Source organism: Cricetulus griseus, chromosome 4 (genome assembly GCF_003668045.3).
Source record: "Cricetulus griseus strain 17A/GY chromosome 4, alternate assembly CriGri-PICRH-1.0, whole genome shotgun sequence".
Lineage (NCBI taxonomy): Eukaryota > Metazoa > Chordata > Mammalia > Rodentia > Cricetidae > Cricetulus > Cricetulus griseus.
In genome coordinates, this window is record NC_048597.1 from 59,856,703 (window position 1) to 59,871,965 (window position 15,263).

Here is a 15,263-nt window from a genome sequence, read left to right on the forward strand (position 1 = left end):
GTTTGTATTAAAATCTTCCAGTGATTCCTGGGTGCAACTAAGGTGCAGTATAGTGAGATTCACAGTATTCTTTGGACCATATTGTGTGATAGTGGTTCCTCCTTCACTGATTGGTGGTATTCGGTGTACATCCATTATACAAGGATGGGAGCTAGTGTACTTCCAGTTTAGGCAGGTGAAGTGAACCAGAGTGAACCCGTGCTGCTCACATCATGCTCAATAATCAGTATAAAAACATTGGGAATTCATCTTCTACTTTGCTACAATTATCATAATTGTAGAGTGTTGTTTTAAACAAAATCTCAATCATTCAATTTTACCAATAAAGATTCTGGAGCCAGATGCTGGGGTGAAAGTCTGCTAGCTCAGAGAGGCAGAGAAAGCATCCAGCTGACCTTCCTCTGTTGTGGTGTATACACTCCACCTATAACCTTGAGCTATCTTGACCAGACAGAGGCAGTGCTTCTTGTTTGCCTACATGACCTCTTACTATAAGGAAGAGGAAGAGGGGGTCTCACCCTCACTTTCTACCACAATTCTGATCACACTTCTTGGCGATTTCAATTTTCTAATTCTGAGTTACTTTATCTCGACCTCTATCAGGTGAATGTGAAAGAAAAACACCAATCCTCTAACCATATAGATTCACTTTAAATTTATGCCCACAACCTTACTGGGGACTTCAGTCTGACTAGTCTGTCTTCATATCTCCTGACTGCATCAGTAGAGTTACCACAATCTCTTTAGAAAGACTCTGCTTTTCTTCTCCTGCCTCTATCTCCTCCTTTCTCTTAACAGCTGATAACAGGCGACCTATTTCACCAAGGAGACAGAAGCAAGCAGGAAGCCTCCACACCAGCCGCCCACTTAACTTGGCACCACAGTTAAACTGGATGACTGCTGCTCAGCCTTTCCTTGCTCCCAAGGTCCCTTCCTCTTTGATACTTCTTTTCCTGGCTCCTAGCTGATGTTATGGTTCTGGGTCTACTTCCACCACACTGACCCACCCTCCCATGTTCCAAACTGCTTCCTCTTCCTTTAACCTCACAGGTCCTGCATCTTTCTGTCCATTCACTCCTTTGAGTTCTTATCCAGTAGACATTTCATCTTGATTCCAAAATTTATGTCCAGACCACTCCCCAAATCTGTACATATAGCTACCTATTTATTAGCTCCCTTTAGCAAGAAAATTGAACTCTGAAACATCTTTCCAAAATTGGACCTACCTCGATGTTTCTACGCAAATTATATTCTTTAAGCTGTTCATTCAAAACCCCAATCTGTGATGATTGGTCTCTTCTTATCAATCTGTCAAGAAATCCTGTTGGTTCTACTTTAAAAATAATGTCACAAGCCTACTAATTCATTTCATGCTCATTAATACTTCCCATGCCCAAGTATCATCTAATCTAACTGCCCTTCATCTGATCTCCATGATCTCACCCACTTGCCAACATCTCTTTTCAACACAGCGGCCAGAGCCTTTTAGAAAGTAATAAAACTCTGCTCAGAACTTCACTGGCTTCCCATTTCATTTAAAACAAAAACCAAACTCTGTAAACTGGCCTAGCAGGCCCTAATGATCTGCTTATCTCTGCCATCCACTCTCTCTCTGACTGTCACTGAGGCCTCTTCACTGGCCCATCACACCGGCCTCTTTCCTATCCTATCCCAACCACTCAGGAACTGCACACTAGCTCGTCTCTGCTTGGAACATAAATGTACAGGTTGCAATAAGACTACTTCCCTCATTTTCTTTAAATCTTGGTTCAAATGCCATGTTAGCTATACCACCCACAGCATCCTGTCACCTCCACTACTTCTCTAGCTCCATGTCTAACATACTAAATAGTATAAATATTTAGATATTTATTATGCTTATGGTAAGAATCTTCTTTCATTTATTGCATACTATCTAAACCCAGGCATATCTGAATTGTGGCCTGTGGGTTACATGTACCCTAAAAAAACTATGAATGTGGCTCAACACCAAATCATAAACTTAATTAAAAGATTGAGTTATTTATTTATTTATTTATTCATTCATCCATTTATTTATTTATTTATTTATTTACTTACTTATCGAATAACTTGGCTGTACAGTTCTTGAGTCTAAAGCCACTTACTTTCTCCCTGTCTCTGCTGGCGAGTTGTTAGTAGTTTTATATATGGGCAATGAGTATGCGCTCTCTCACACACACACACACACACACACACAGAGAGAGATACAAGCCTCCTTTAATTCAGTGACTTTGTTCTTGTAGTGTTTCCTTTTATTATTTTTTTCTAGCTTAATAGACATGATAATCAGCATAAAAATACCATAGAAAACTATCTACATTTGTTGATTCCAACAGTCTCATTCTGTCTCTCATCCTCTGTGTCCTATTCCAAATAACATCAAGAGGACTTCCAGTATCACCTAGACAGCCACCGCCCCTTGGGTGTCCTTTCCCACCACTCTCCCTTCACTTACTCTCTCAGCTCTGTACATGTGTGCCCCTGGCTGTGCCTCCCACTAATTCCTACAGTGGGCATGATTTCAAGCACTGTGGAAGAAGTCCCTCTTACTGAAGTGAAACAAATAAGCTAAGCCTTCACTTTAACATGAAGTGGTGCCTTCTCTAAGGTCCTTCAGTGAGACGGCTCCTTTCCTACCTTCACGGGAGAACGTGTCATCATCTCCCCGGATCCTCGTGGGAATATCCGTGCCTGGGCAATCATTTCCAGCACACTTGTCTTTCCAGCACTCTGATCTCCAACCACAACAACCTAACCACAACATATATAGCAGTTATTAGTATTTTTCTGACACCAAATTAAATGTAAGTAGAGTTTGAATGACATATTTTAAAAATCTTTTAAGACATTTATAGCCAAAAGAAGCTATATTTTTTTAAAGAGTAAGGGTTGATGCATGTAGGCATTCTGCAGATACACATAGCAGAAGAATTAATTGGCTCCATTATCTATAATCAAATTTTTATTTTTGAAAACTATGCTAATTTAGCGTTATTTCTAAAACTCGATCATTAACTTTCCACAAATACTTCCCACAGCCTGTTTACATTTTGCTAACATACTTTGGATTCTATTAGACTAAATTTCATCCATATGTTTAATTTTTTTGCCTATGATTTTTAACATTATAAAGAATGTATAGTGGCAAATATCTGGCAGTTTTCTTTCAAAACACATATATTCACTTTTATGGTCCCCAAAATAAAGAGGAGCCAGGCAATGCTTAGTGATTAAGTTGTCTTGGAGCACAGGGATTATGATGACACAGGGGAAGCAATGTCCTGGTGGCAGCAGGTCCCATGTTTATTTTCCCCTTACCCGTGGCAGGTGATCCTGTGTATTGTAACTGGCATCGTAATCGGAGAGAACATCAAGAACTTCAGAATACATATCAATCAAAGATTTCTGCAAGAAAAACATTAAAATTAGTAAAAATAGAATAAAGTAAAACAATAAAAAAACTACAGATACGCCAAGTGAGAAACATGTGGACAAATTCAAATTTGCATTGTTTTTTCTAATTACATAAATATTTTCATAGGAAAACCAGCCTAAGAATAAAAATACTACTTCTTCAGCTTATTTAGAAATAAACCAACTCAATAAAAAGTTCATTAATTTAGGATTTCATAATCTAATTAGATGGTAAAAGGGAAAGAGCTAACTACTAACATAAAAGTCAAAAAAGGGGTTGGGTGACCAACTGGCAGAGGAATTACTGTCAGTCTAGGGTGGATGAGAAGAAGAGAGGAGGGGGAGAGGGTCGGAAGCAGGAAAGCACGTGACAGAGTGAAGAGAGAGGGCAGGAAGCATACAGGTGTGCGATGCGGCTGAGTGGACAAGCTCTTAAAGCAGTAGTTATTTCAGCACCCTAAGAATGGCAAAGGCTGTCATGTGAGGAAAAGGCAAATGTCCTGGAATGCTTTTCTCTGGAGACCAGGATGACACCCTGAATACAACAGTGCCAAGTAAAGCATCTAAGGGAGAAAAATGGGGAACCATTAAGCATTTACTAAGAGTAAGTTTTAATACCAAGGTGGGAACATTATGAGAGTTTAAGGATATTTTTGCCTCTTAATACATAGAAACACCTAAATGCCAAACAGCTCCTCTCACATCTGCCTAAAAGTACACACATTTCATTACCATTGCATCTAATGAGGAAAAATAACCATTTCTAAGGAAACTCTCTATATTTCCTAACCCTTGAGCATGACTTTTCAGCATCCAATCAGCACTTGTAAAGACAGTCAGGCTTTTGTGCATTGGGTGGTGAGGATTTAGAGTCAAAGCTACTAAACCATGTTTATTAAACTAAAATGACATCTTTGGATCTTGGTTCTAGATGTACACTATGACTCACTATGGTTCTGGTATGCTGCAGCAATTCATGCTTATTTACTCTGACACAATGATTGCAGCACTGAACTTTCAAGTTAAAAGAATCCTGTCAACTTAACACATCTGGCTTGAGTCTGTGGGGATAGTATGACTTAATTTATTGATAGTGGTAATTAACAATATGTTGGTGACAACAATACCAACATACACTTATTTTTAAAATTTTATTTTAATTGCTGTAGTAGAAAATTACCTTGAAAAATAAGTGTTAAATTTCAAAACTGAAGACAAATTGACGTGGAAATACTAGTGAGGCAACAGTGGCAAGTATTACTTAAGTATCCAGTAAACTAATAATCTTAATTTAGGGAGCCCAAAAATGAACTAGGTATTTTATGAAAATAGATTGATTCATAAGAAATTCATCTTAACATATGAAGATTTTATGGGCATACTATATGGTGAAATTAGAAACTACAATTTATGAAATATCTACATTGGCTATAATTGAAAATGAAACACTTCATAATTAATTAATTTTTTTTTTTAATCATTTAGGGGATAGAGAGATGGTTAAGAGCACTGGCTGATCTTCCAGAGGACCCAGGTTCAATTCCCAGAGCCCACATGTCAGCTTATGTAACCATTTGTAACAGCAGTTTCAAGGTATCTGATGGCCTCTTCTGGTCTCCACAGGCACCAGGCACTCAAATGGTACTTAGGCATACATACAGGCAAAACACCCACAGACATAATATTTTTAAAAGAAGATAAACTAAAAAAATTTATTATTTAATACACAAAGTCAAATGTCAAAGTTCTGAGAACTACTAAATGAAGATAAAGTACCTTAAGTTTCCTATGATGGATGCCTTTGTCATCCTTCTGCAGTACCAATTTTCTCAGCTCTTTGTTCTCCTTCTCTAAACGCTCCAAGATCCTCTGATACTTTAGCTGCAACAAGACAATGTACATGACTGTGTAAGAAAAAGATGGGTTAGCAAATAAATATTAAATCTAATTAAAATCTTCCAAACTTCTGAAGTTATATGACTTAACTAGTTACACTTAAATTATTGTTACACTTAAAAATGTTCCATGACAATGTGGAGAAAATAAAATTAATATTATTTTAAGCAAGCAGTGAAACCCATAATTTTCCATTATAATTTAGCATTTAAGTTAAAAATTTATTTGGTTATGTTGAAGAAATAATTTAAAAATACTAAAAATTTAAGAACTTGAAAGAATTTCCTACAATTTTAAAATAAAGTCTCCAATATAAGGCTATTTGGTCAAAATGCAAGTTATTCTCATTTGGACATTATTTTAAGAAAGATGGTTATGTCATAAAACATGAACGAGTCACATACATTGTGTGATGACCCTTTACAGAAAGCCCACTAGGGCAGAGGTTTTACAGACAGGAAGCTTAAGGTTAGTGACACCTGCTAGCTTGTCCTAAGGAAAGCGCATTTAAACAGGTCTGTCTGAATAAGAGGCTTAAACTCCAGGTGCGGTCAAATGTCCATGTCTGGAGAAGGTTGCTTGTTTGTACTTAAAATACCAGTATAAAAACAAATACTTAGGAAATCAGTTTATTTAGGGTTATTATTTCAAAGTAGCTAAGTGGCAACATACTTTGCTTTTCAGGGTGAGCTGCTCAAATTTGTCACCTTCCTTTGTACAGAAAATTAAGAATCACAGTCCCCCACAATCAGCAGAATGCTTAAGTGTACAGCTTATATCACAACTGGGAAACATTTCTTAGACTTTTTTAGGTTTTAAACTCCTGAGAAAATGGTCTGTAACAGGAAATTGAGGTCCTATTCTTACAGAATGTACAAGTTAAGCCTAATTAGAGAAAAATATCTATAGTAGAGCTACTGGATTACATGCTAAACATATCTAATAATGTATTCATTTATGGCCTGTAAGGATTTAGTAAAATTCTAATATTTCTTTGCTGTTTAAAGTCACTAGCCACCCATAGTTACCGAACACTTGAAATAGTGTGCTACCTGCTATATGGACACGTTGTAATGATACTAATTTGGGGCACACTGCATTAAGTAAAATGTATTATTAAAATTAGCTCCCATCTATTACCCCTTTAAAAAGAAAATTAAAAACTTGGGCCTGTGTATTTCTTTTACCTGAGAATCACTCATGGGGATAACTGCAAGCTCAGTACATGTTACTCACACAGAATATTACTAACTGGCTTTCAACTGGAACTGCACAATTGCAGGGCACAGTTCCATGGCATATTTCTTTGTAAATATGGAATCAACTTGGGGAATCTATGTTTTCTTTCCTTGATACACATGTCAACCTGTCACTATCCTCCAGAAATGCAAGTGGGCTGACAGGTGTGTCTAACCTGTGGAAAGCTGTGAATACAGATACACACAAAACTGTATATCTACTTAAAACATCATAAATTCTTTTGTATGTGATTTCATTTTGTAACTTGATTGTGTGGTTCTTCAGTATGAACTTTGCAGACAGCTAGGTTGTGTTACAAAGTCAGAAGTTTGGGCATGCTTGCTTACAACAAAAAATTCTCAAAATCTAAGATGTACCATAATTACCTTAAGGGCATTAAAAAAACAAAGACTGTAGCTGGGTTTAAGTGAGGAGGCATGTAGGAAACTACAGCAGGAGCATCTGAGTTCCAGGTCAGCTACACAGTGAGACCCTTGCCCAAACCAAAACCATATAAACAAAAAGAACTGCAAAATACCCCAAAGATTACTGAGCTCCATTGCCAGAGATTCTGACTCAGTGGGTTTAGGATAGGCTAAGAATCTGTATCTAAAAAACTCTCAGGGAATAATGATGTTACAGCTCCAGGGACCACCCTCTCAGAGAACAGTGATTATTTTTTTTTTTTTTCTTTTAAAGGAATAGTATACAGCAAGGAAAGTAAGTAGAGTTAACTAGTCGTGACTCATGGCAGAAAAGTCTCGAGAAAGACAGGTGCCAGTCACAGCACAAGTGCTCTCAGTGTTAATTACACACGAGGTTCCATGAATAGATCAAACAAAACCATGTATCAAAATACAATAGCTGCTTGATTTTATCTAGACTGCTTCTTTTTTTATGTTTTCCCCTTAAAAAAAAAAAACCCAAGATGATAAGTATGTCTTTTGGCTTATAAAAATAAATCTTAATTATTAGATGTTAGTAATATAGAATAACTGCTGCTGACAAACTTATACCAGCAAGGTAGGTGGGTACTCATTACATTTTACACAAGTGGTTTTTAAACAATCATTTCCATCATTAACTAAGAGATAGGATTATACCACCAGAATTTCTCTAGAAAAAAATTTTATGTTGATTTCAGATTGCAGAGAAGCAAAGAAAGGTACTGAGGACTCAGAAGAGAAACGTGAAACACAACTCAAATTTCTTTACTTTATATTTAACCTAGCAAAGTGAAAATATAAGCACTAGGTTGTATAAGGACAATTAATTTTACCCATTCCCCTCCCACAATAATTTATCTTTAAATCAGGACAAGAATCTCTCAAAATAGGAATCTCTACATGATGAATTAACCTGGTATTCACTTGGTTTCTTTTTTATTTCCTATTTCTCAATTAGCTTTTGTAGACACAAAAATTACTGTTAGTGGAAAGGTTCTGTCATTAAGTATTCCAACTTTTATTTTGCTGGAAAAAGAACCGGCTGTCCATATCCCAAAGAAGTACCTGGGGCTGGGGATGCTGCTGAGTGTCAGAGTGCTTGCCCCCAGGTATGATACCCTGGGCTCACCCACAGCAGCTCACAAGGAAAAGAGCACCGGGTTCTCTCACTGACTTGAGTTACCTGTGTATGCAGAAGTTCCTCTTGAAGTTGGTCAATTTTTTCTTTGTCTGACACCTGCATTTTTAAAATAGATTCATTTTAGTTATTAGGTTTAGGGTTACATAGGATACACAATAAGCTAAAGTTTTAAAGCAGCACTAAGACTATGTGCATATTTAAAATAAAATTCAACTCAAGTGAATATTTACGATAATAAAAATACTTATACTCGTCAATAGTAACAGTTCATCAAAATCTTATGAACTAGATACATCATGGAATCATTGTCTTATCACCTTTCTAGGCATTTGTTAAGAAAGACTTGTTAGAAAAAGCAGAGATGGCTGTCTGGGTTGCTCTGTCAGAGGTTGTTTTGTACTAAGGCACAGGAATCTGGCATCTAGAGTACTGCCATTTCCCCAGACACAAGCATGGGGATGCCAGATACAAGTCACTGTTCACAGCCACTGCTCACTGGTCACAGTGGATCTTCTAAAGAACAACTTTCAACTTCCTCACTTTTGGTAGAGATGTGCACGACCAACGGATACAGAGACTAACTGGAATCTCTGAAAGTTAAACGGAGCCAGAGGCTTGTTTTTAAGTTCGATCCCAATCCAACATCAGCTAACTCTCAACAGAACAAATGTATCTATAGAAATGAACCCAAAGCTAAGCAACTAAAACTGATTTGAACATAAAAAATAAAATTTACAGTATTGTGTAAACTACTTCGAATTGTTATCAACAGTTCTCAGACAAACTTTTAAAAGTCTCTAAATTTCATTGTATAATAGAGTTTAAAGTAGTCACAATACAAGTAAAAAGTACAATGAGAACAATGTCACATACGACAAAGTCATGTAACTGCACTGACTTCTTGACAGGGCAGAGTTGTCTTCATCAGATTTTAAATGATGATGAGGTAGTCATTAATAAATCTTGCCCATGCTACAAAATTTGTGTTACAAATTTTAATTTAATCTTGAGTGGTAAGAAGAGACTTGCTGGTGTAATTTATTTTTCCATTTTGATTATGTGTGCTCCAGTAGATTGGACAAGAATTATTAAGTCTCTTAAAGCATGAGTAGGCAGGCAAGTTGAAGAGCCCACAACCCAAAGAACAAAGGCTAAAAGACCAATGAAGAACCAAACCACCCCATATTACGATCACAAGGCATGCCATCATTCTGTAATGTATGAGCATAGGAATTTGCTCCTGACTCATTTCAAAGTTACTGGGATTTACTTCTTTCCACTAAATATCCATGCACCTGTAGTGAATTTACAATAAAATATATAAACACTACTACTTTCAACTGTTTTTGCTTTACTTTTTTCTTCTTGAGACAGGGTCTCACTATGTAGAACAGGCTGGCCTTGAACTCACAGAGATCGGCCTGCTTCTGCCTCCCAAGTACTAGGAGTAAAGGTTTTTCGCCACTATGATCAGCTTTGTTTTGGTTTTAGTTTACAATGTAAATTGAGTGATTTCTAACATATACTGAATTACTATAGAAAAAATCCTATGTTACTCAGCATGTGGGAAAATAATTAAGAAACTGATATAATAATTAAAATGTCAAAATGTTAATATAAGCCAAGAACTATAAAAGGTTAACTTAGTAGTTGTGTTAAAAAAGGCTACATAAGTCAAAGCAATTAATTAAAATATTACAAAATGGTGTACTTCCTAGCTGCTTCATTTAATAAGGATCAAAATTAATGTTTTAAGGTAGGTGGCAGAGTGAAAACTAAGATCTCACAATTTTCCTAAGATACAGATAAAACAAATTTAGGTTTGTAAAATCAAGCACTAAAGATTGGTGAGAAGGTAACTTTTACACATTTTCTTAAGAGACTAGCATGAGCTACTTCTACTCTGTCATTTATTCTAGTTATTTTTTCAATGTGCATGTGCGTGCATGCACACACATGCAGAGGCAGAAAACTAGCTTGGTGTTATCCTCAGGGACCATACATACCTCCTTGCTCTAGAGCTCTCCATAGTCTAGACTGACTAGCCAGTGAGCCCCAGGGAGTCCATTTCTGCCTCCCCAGCACTGGGATTACAAGGGCACCACCATACCTGACATATTTACATGGGTTCTGGGGATTGAACTCAGGTCCTTATGATTGCAAGGCCTATACCCACCCCACCCTCACTTGACAACTTAGGTATGCTTTCCTCCAATGGTTTTACTGGTAAAGCTCAGCTGCTTACAATATGAGACTCATGCTCTGTTATGTAATATATTTAGTTCTTATTTGAAACTAATTTTAAAGTCACCTTGACAGGAATGAAACAAGTGGTCTTGAACCAGAGCTTTTCCACAATTCCAAGGCTGTGAAACTAAGGAGAAAGCGTGGGATCTTCTGCACAAATGAGCCCATGTGAAAGAGAACCTTAGCTCCTCTTGAGAACAGCACTGACTTAAGAACTTATTTCCTCCTAGTAGGTCACTGTGGCTGTTCTGAAATAGTCAAGTGTGTATCTGAGAATCTCTGGAAAATTATAGCTGGACATATTTATAGGATGAAATGACTAACCACCTCTGCTGATATCCTTTGCTCAGAAAATATAGGCAAAAATTTTACTTCTAACAAAATACTAAAAAATGAAGACTTAGTTAGATTCTTCAAGAACAGAGAAATAAATATTTAAAGGAATTAGAAGTGCCTGTGCTTTACTTTAGGCCACCTGCAAACCTCAAATGCCTGGAGTGACAATCTCAGGAGCACAGATTTGAGCATGATGGTGAACATCTCTGTTGTAAGCACAGGGGAGCAGAGAAAAGAAGACACAGCCTGGTACTGGGCTTTTAGGACAGCAGGAATGGTACCATTATGTGATAGCATAAATTATTTTTAATGTCCCATTAATGTTCACACAAGACAACTGCACAGTGGGCAGGAACAAGCCCTGGTTGGTGTCCCACTAAGTATTTCTTTATAAACAAAGCAGATGGAAGCATTACTCTGCCACTCTACTTCACAAACCCCAAAGAGGGGAACAAAGGGGTTGAGTACATAACCAGTAAATCGAACAGGAATGATATCCTCAAGTCGGAAGCCCTGTGAAGCAGGCATGACTGCTCTCCATAGCAGACAAATAGACAATACTTACTACTTCTATCACTGGAAAGGTCAGAAAGCATGTTGGTATAATCTTAAACTTAGATCTTAAGATGGTAGACAGATGGGCCTCATTTCAATCTTACTACTATGAAAAAAGACCAAATTGCATTTGGCACTATATTCATATTTCTAAATTCCAGAACACACAAACTCCTTCTACTTCTTTCTGTAACAAACCTATGTATGGATGGCTCAGTGAACAGTATGCTCACAACATATGAAATTAGAGAATATTTAAAATAAGTCCTTCCTCAAGTCAAGATAGCTACTTTAACCACAAAGATGAAATAACTTGAATTCTTCTTCTACTTATTTTATCCATCCACTGAAAACTGAACAATATACAGTTAGTTGTTGGTTACACAGCCATGGAATTGAGAAAAGCCGGAAGTGACAGTGACATGGAATTATGATGATGAACACTCTCAAGCATTAACCACCACCAAGATTAGCCAGTAGAAGCATTGCATTGAGTCTGTAACTGTAATATTCCTTGATTTAGATGTAAGAGCAAACAGGAAGCTAACTATATATGACTGATTCTTTCTTCCTGGGTAATACTTGTACATAGTTTTAAAGCTTCTCTGATTTGTGATGTGAGATAATTAGTTTAAGATCTGCATATACATGCACAACCATTACACTTGCTTCACTATGATAAAAGTGTGTACATAGAATTCAGGGACTGACCCTGTGGGGCTTTAACCTAATGGTTAAAAGCACACTTTTAAGGACTTCATGATAGCTTCAATATCTAAGGATTGAGTGACTCAACTGGACCACATAAACAACAACTCACAGCTTCATCCTAAATACAAATCCATGGATACTCACAGTTTGGAAACCTAACTTTCCAAACCTAAATTCCTATAGTTAAGCTTATATTCTGGGCTTTGTCTACACTACCCACTTTAGGGGGTATGATGTGTCTTTTGAATTTAATTTGTTAAAAATAATTTCCCAGGGCTGGAGCCCCTCAACCGATTAAGGCAGCATGATGTCAGCAGAAATGGCTGATTAGTGTGATACATCAGTAGCCCCCGGAACCATCCATCACCTTGCGCTTCTGTTGGGCATAGCTCGTGCTATACTGGCCAGCGGCTCTGCGTGCTTCCTCTTCGTGCTCTTGAATTTGCTGTTGTAAGAGAATGAGCTCACCAAGCAGACCCTGCCATGAGTTTACAATGAGGAGAAGAGGAAAATTGGGGAGGAGAACAATGTTAAACCAAAGGGCACAACAGAAGAACAGATGCAAGAGAGGGAGGAATGGATAGCTTAAAACAAAAATGGAAACTCATGCACCCACAGTGCCATCTCACAGATGGGCTCTGCACTGCAGTTCCATTTTCCCCTCAGCAAAACTGGGCATATCAGAAAAATCAAATAGCATGGTTTAAAAAGTGAACATGAGAGTGCAGCGACAGCTGACTTAACAGCCAGCCAGACAATGTCAACACAGAGTGAAACTAGACTAACGGACATGCGCAAGGAAGACAGCATGGCGGGCCCCTCGATTTCTTGGTAAAACTCTTCACAAAATTGCCAATGTGTATTTACTAATGTGTGCTGTTGACTTGAAATATTACATAACCAGGTTGACTGCATTTTTACTTTCTAGGAATGTTTTGACATAAAATAGAATAGCTTCTGAGAAAGTAACTGAGTACATACCAACAAACAAAACAAAAAAACAAAAACATACTTAAGATACAGACACAATATAGTTACTATGAACATTAAAAAGTAAAAGTCAGTTGGACCATATTACCTTTATAATAAATTTTATTCCTAACACTGATTCTACTCAATCATTAAAGGTGAAGCTGGTACACCGGGAGCACACTGCATTCACCTGTGGCACAATTCTAAAACACATGTGGCCACCTGTGCTGCCTACTAAGCTAAGGACCCCTTTGTATTGTGAATTGGTGGCCTATGAAACAGCCAACTTTGAGATAAGTGAAGAAAAGGACAACTAAGAACCAACAGTGATACTAGACTGATTTTTTTTTTTTTTTTTTTTTTTTTGGTTGTGAGCCTAGCCTTTAAGGGCTGAGCTATCCCTCTTGCCTGACTGATGTTTTCTCAATCAGATAAACTAAACTGGTGAAGTTCCAACAGACAATCAATTTGAACAATGTAGTGTGTTCAAAAACAATGGGCTCAGACTTACCAAGTCATAATACTAAAGGCAAGAGGGCTAGTAATTACTAAAATAACCTAAGCTAGGACTTTAAAAAGCTTCAGATTTAAAAAAATAATTGTCAAAAATACTGTTTTGTATCATTAGAAAGTCTCCTAAAATAAAAATGCTGGTTGACAGTATATTCAAATTTTAGTTTGTAGAAGGCTTATTTAATTGATCTTATATAACCCAAGAAATTAGGTAACCATAAAAAGGGTTCCTAAACATAATACAGAGGGGGGATTTGCTTTACAGTAAAACATTTTAAGTTATAGAAAAATTGATAGAAAATTTGAGGATTTTTGTTTCAGTCTTAGTTTTGATACAATGATTACTGTCAGTACCAGGCAATGAGTAAAACTGACTGACTTGCAGCAAATCAAAGGGTGAAAGCAGCGGACAAGAGAAATGTCAACATTAGTTTCCAGATTCAATAGCACAAAAGATACTCCTAAAACTCAGGGCTGTCTTTCAAGATCTATACATATATATGCATATATGTAATTTTATGATCATTGACAAATTTATCAATCACTGCTATTTTAATTATGCCCATAATTTCTGTCATTCCAAACATCAAACAACAAAAAGTAATTTAGCAGCATTATTCACTGGTACATTTATCTTGATCACATCTTGTAATCATCCAAGGATTTAGATGACACAAACAACTGCTTTTAAAGAAGGCTTCCTATGTTAGCTTGCAGGTGTGTCCAACCCAAGGCCCATTGGCCACACACAACACAGACTTACTTAAAACATTATATTTGTTTGATTTTTTTTAAAGCCAATTGTGTAGTTTTCAAGTGTGAACTTTGTAAATGACAACCAGTGCCAGTGTCAAAAGGTAGGACATACCTGGTAGTAGACCTGTTAATACTTACATACCACTAATACTCTAACTTATAAAATGCCAAGTAATTTTTACTTAGCTTTACTACTCCACCCTGAATCACTGCTTATAACTAAACATGGCTGTATAGTTAATATGATAATATCTATGGGACTACCAGCAAATATTCTTTCTAGTGACACCTCACTTTCCTTCCAAGTCTGTTACTGAAGCACTGTTATGTGAAGATAGGTGAAATTAACTGTTACCTCCTAAAAAAAAAGTAGGAGAAAACAAGAATTAGACACACACAAAAAAAAAACCAAAACTATTTACACTATGCTATGCATCTTAAACTCACTTTCCCCCAACTTTAAGAACCAAATAGTAAGCTGGCAGCTGCCAGTCTCTGAGCACCTAGAACAACAGCTGAGAGACAGATGGACCAGACACACAGATGTGCAAAACACACCTTTGCCAGCAACACTCTCCTGAGCTTGAACTCTTTCTCTACAGAAACAATCATTTAAAAGATATTACATATATAAATCACAGTAACTGTTAAAAATTACAATGATTATGATTAACAATTATAGAAGGTAACTATAATTTATCAAAAAAAGAGAAAAGAATTCCCCTATTTTTTGGGAAACAAGTCTCACCATGTAACTCAGGTTGGCTATGTGGACTAGGTGGTCTCAAACTCACAAAGATGCACTTGCCTCTGCCTCCCAAGTGCTGAAATCAGGGCCTCCAGGTTAAATGCTCTTGTAAAAGAGACACCAGGAGCTGCTTGGCCCCTTCTGCCTTGTACACAGATAGTACTCACCACACATCACACCTGCTGGCATCTTACTTACTCTTGTATTTAAGCTCTAGGATTGTGAGGAATATATTTCTGTTGTTTATAATCCACCTATTTATAGCCTT

The 15,263-nt window shown here is 37.0% G+C and overlaps 1 protein-coding gene across 8 annotated transcripts in view; it reads right to left on the minus strand.

Annotated features, from left to right (window-relative positions):
• Opa1 (OPA1 mitochondrial dynamin like GTPase) overlaps positions 1 to 15,263 on the minus strand; it is a 72,599-nt gene that overhangs the window by 43,637 nt on the left and 13,699 nt on the right. For 4 of the 8 annotated variants that reach the window (XM_027412914.2, XM_027412915.2, XM_027412919.2 and 1 more), the window contains 5 exons: positions 12,374 to 12,484; positions 8,200 to 8,253; positions 5,212 to 5,316; positions 3,340 to 3,426; positions 2,659 to 2,772 (listed from right to left, as the gene is read on the minus strand). In XM_027412914.2, coding sequence (XP_027268715.1) covers positions 2,659 to 2,772; positions 3,340 to 3,426; positions 5,212 to 5,316; positions 8,200 to 8,253; positions 12,374 to 12,484 — 471 coding nt within the window. The remainder of the gene's footprint in view (positions 1 to 2,658; positions 2,773 to 3,339; positions 3,427 to 5,211; positions 5,317 to 8,199; positions 8,254 to 12,373; positions 12,485 to 15,263) is intronic. The other 4 variants (XM_027412916.2, XM_027412917.2, XM_027412922.2 and 1 more) reach the window with 1 other exon arrangement.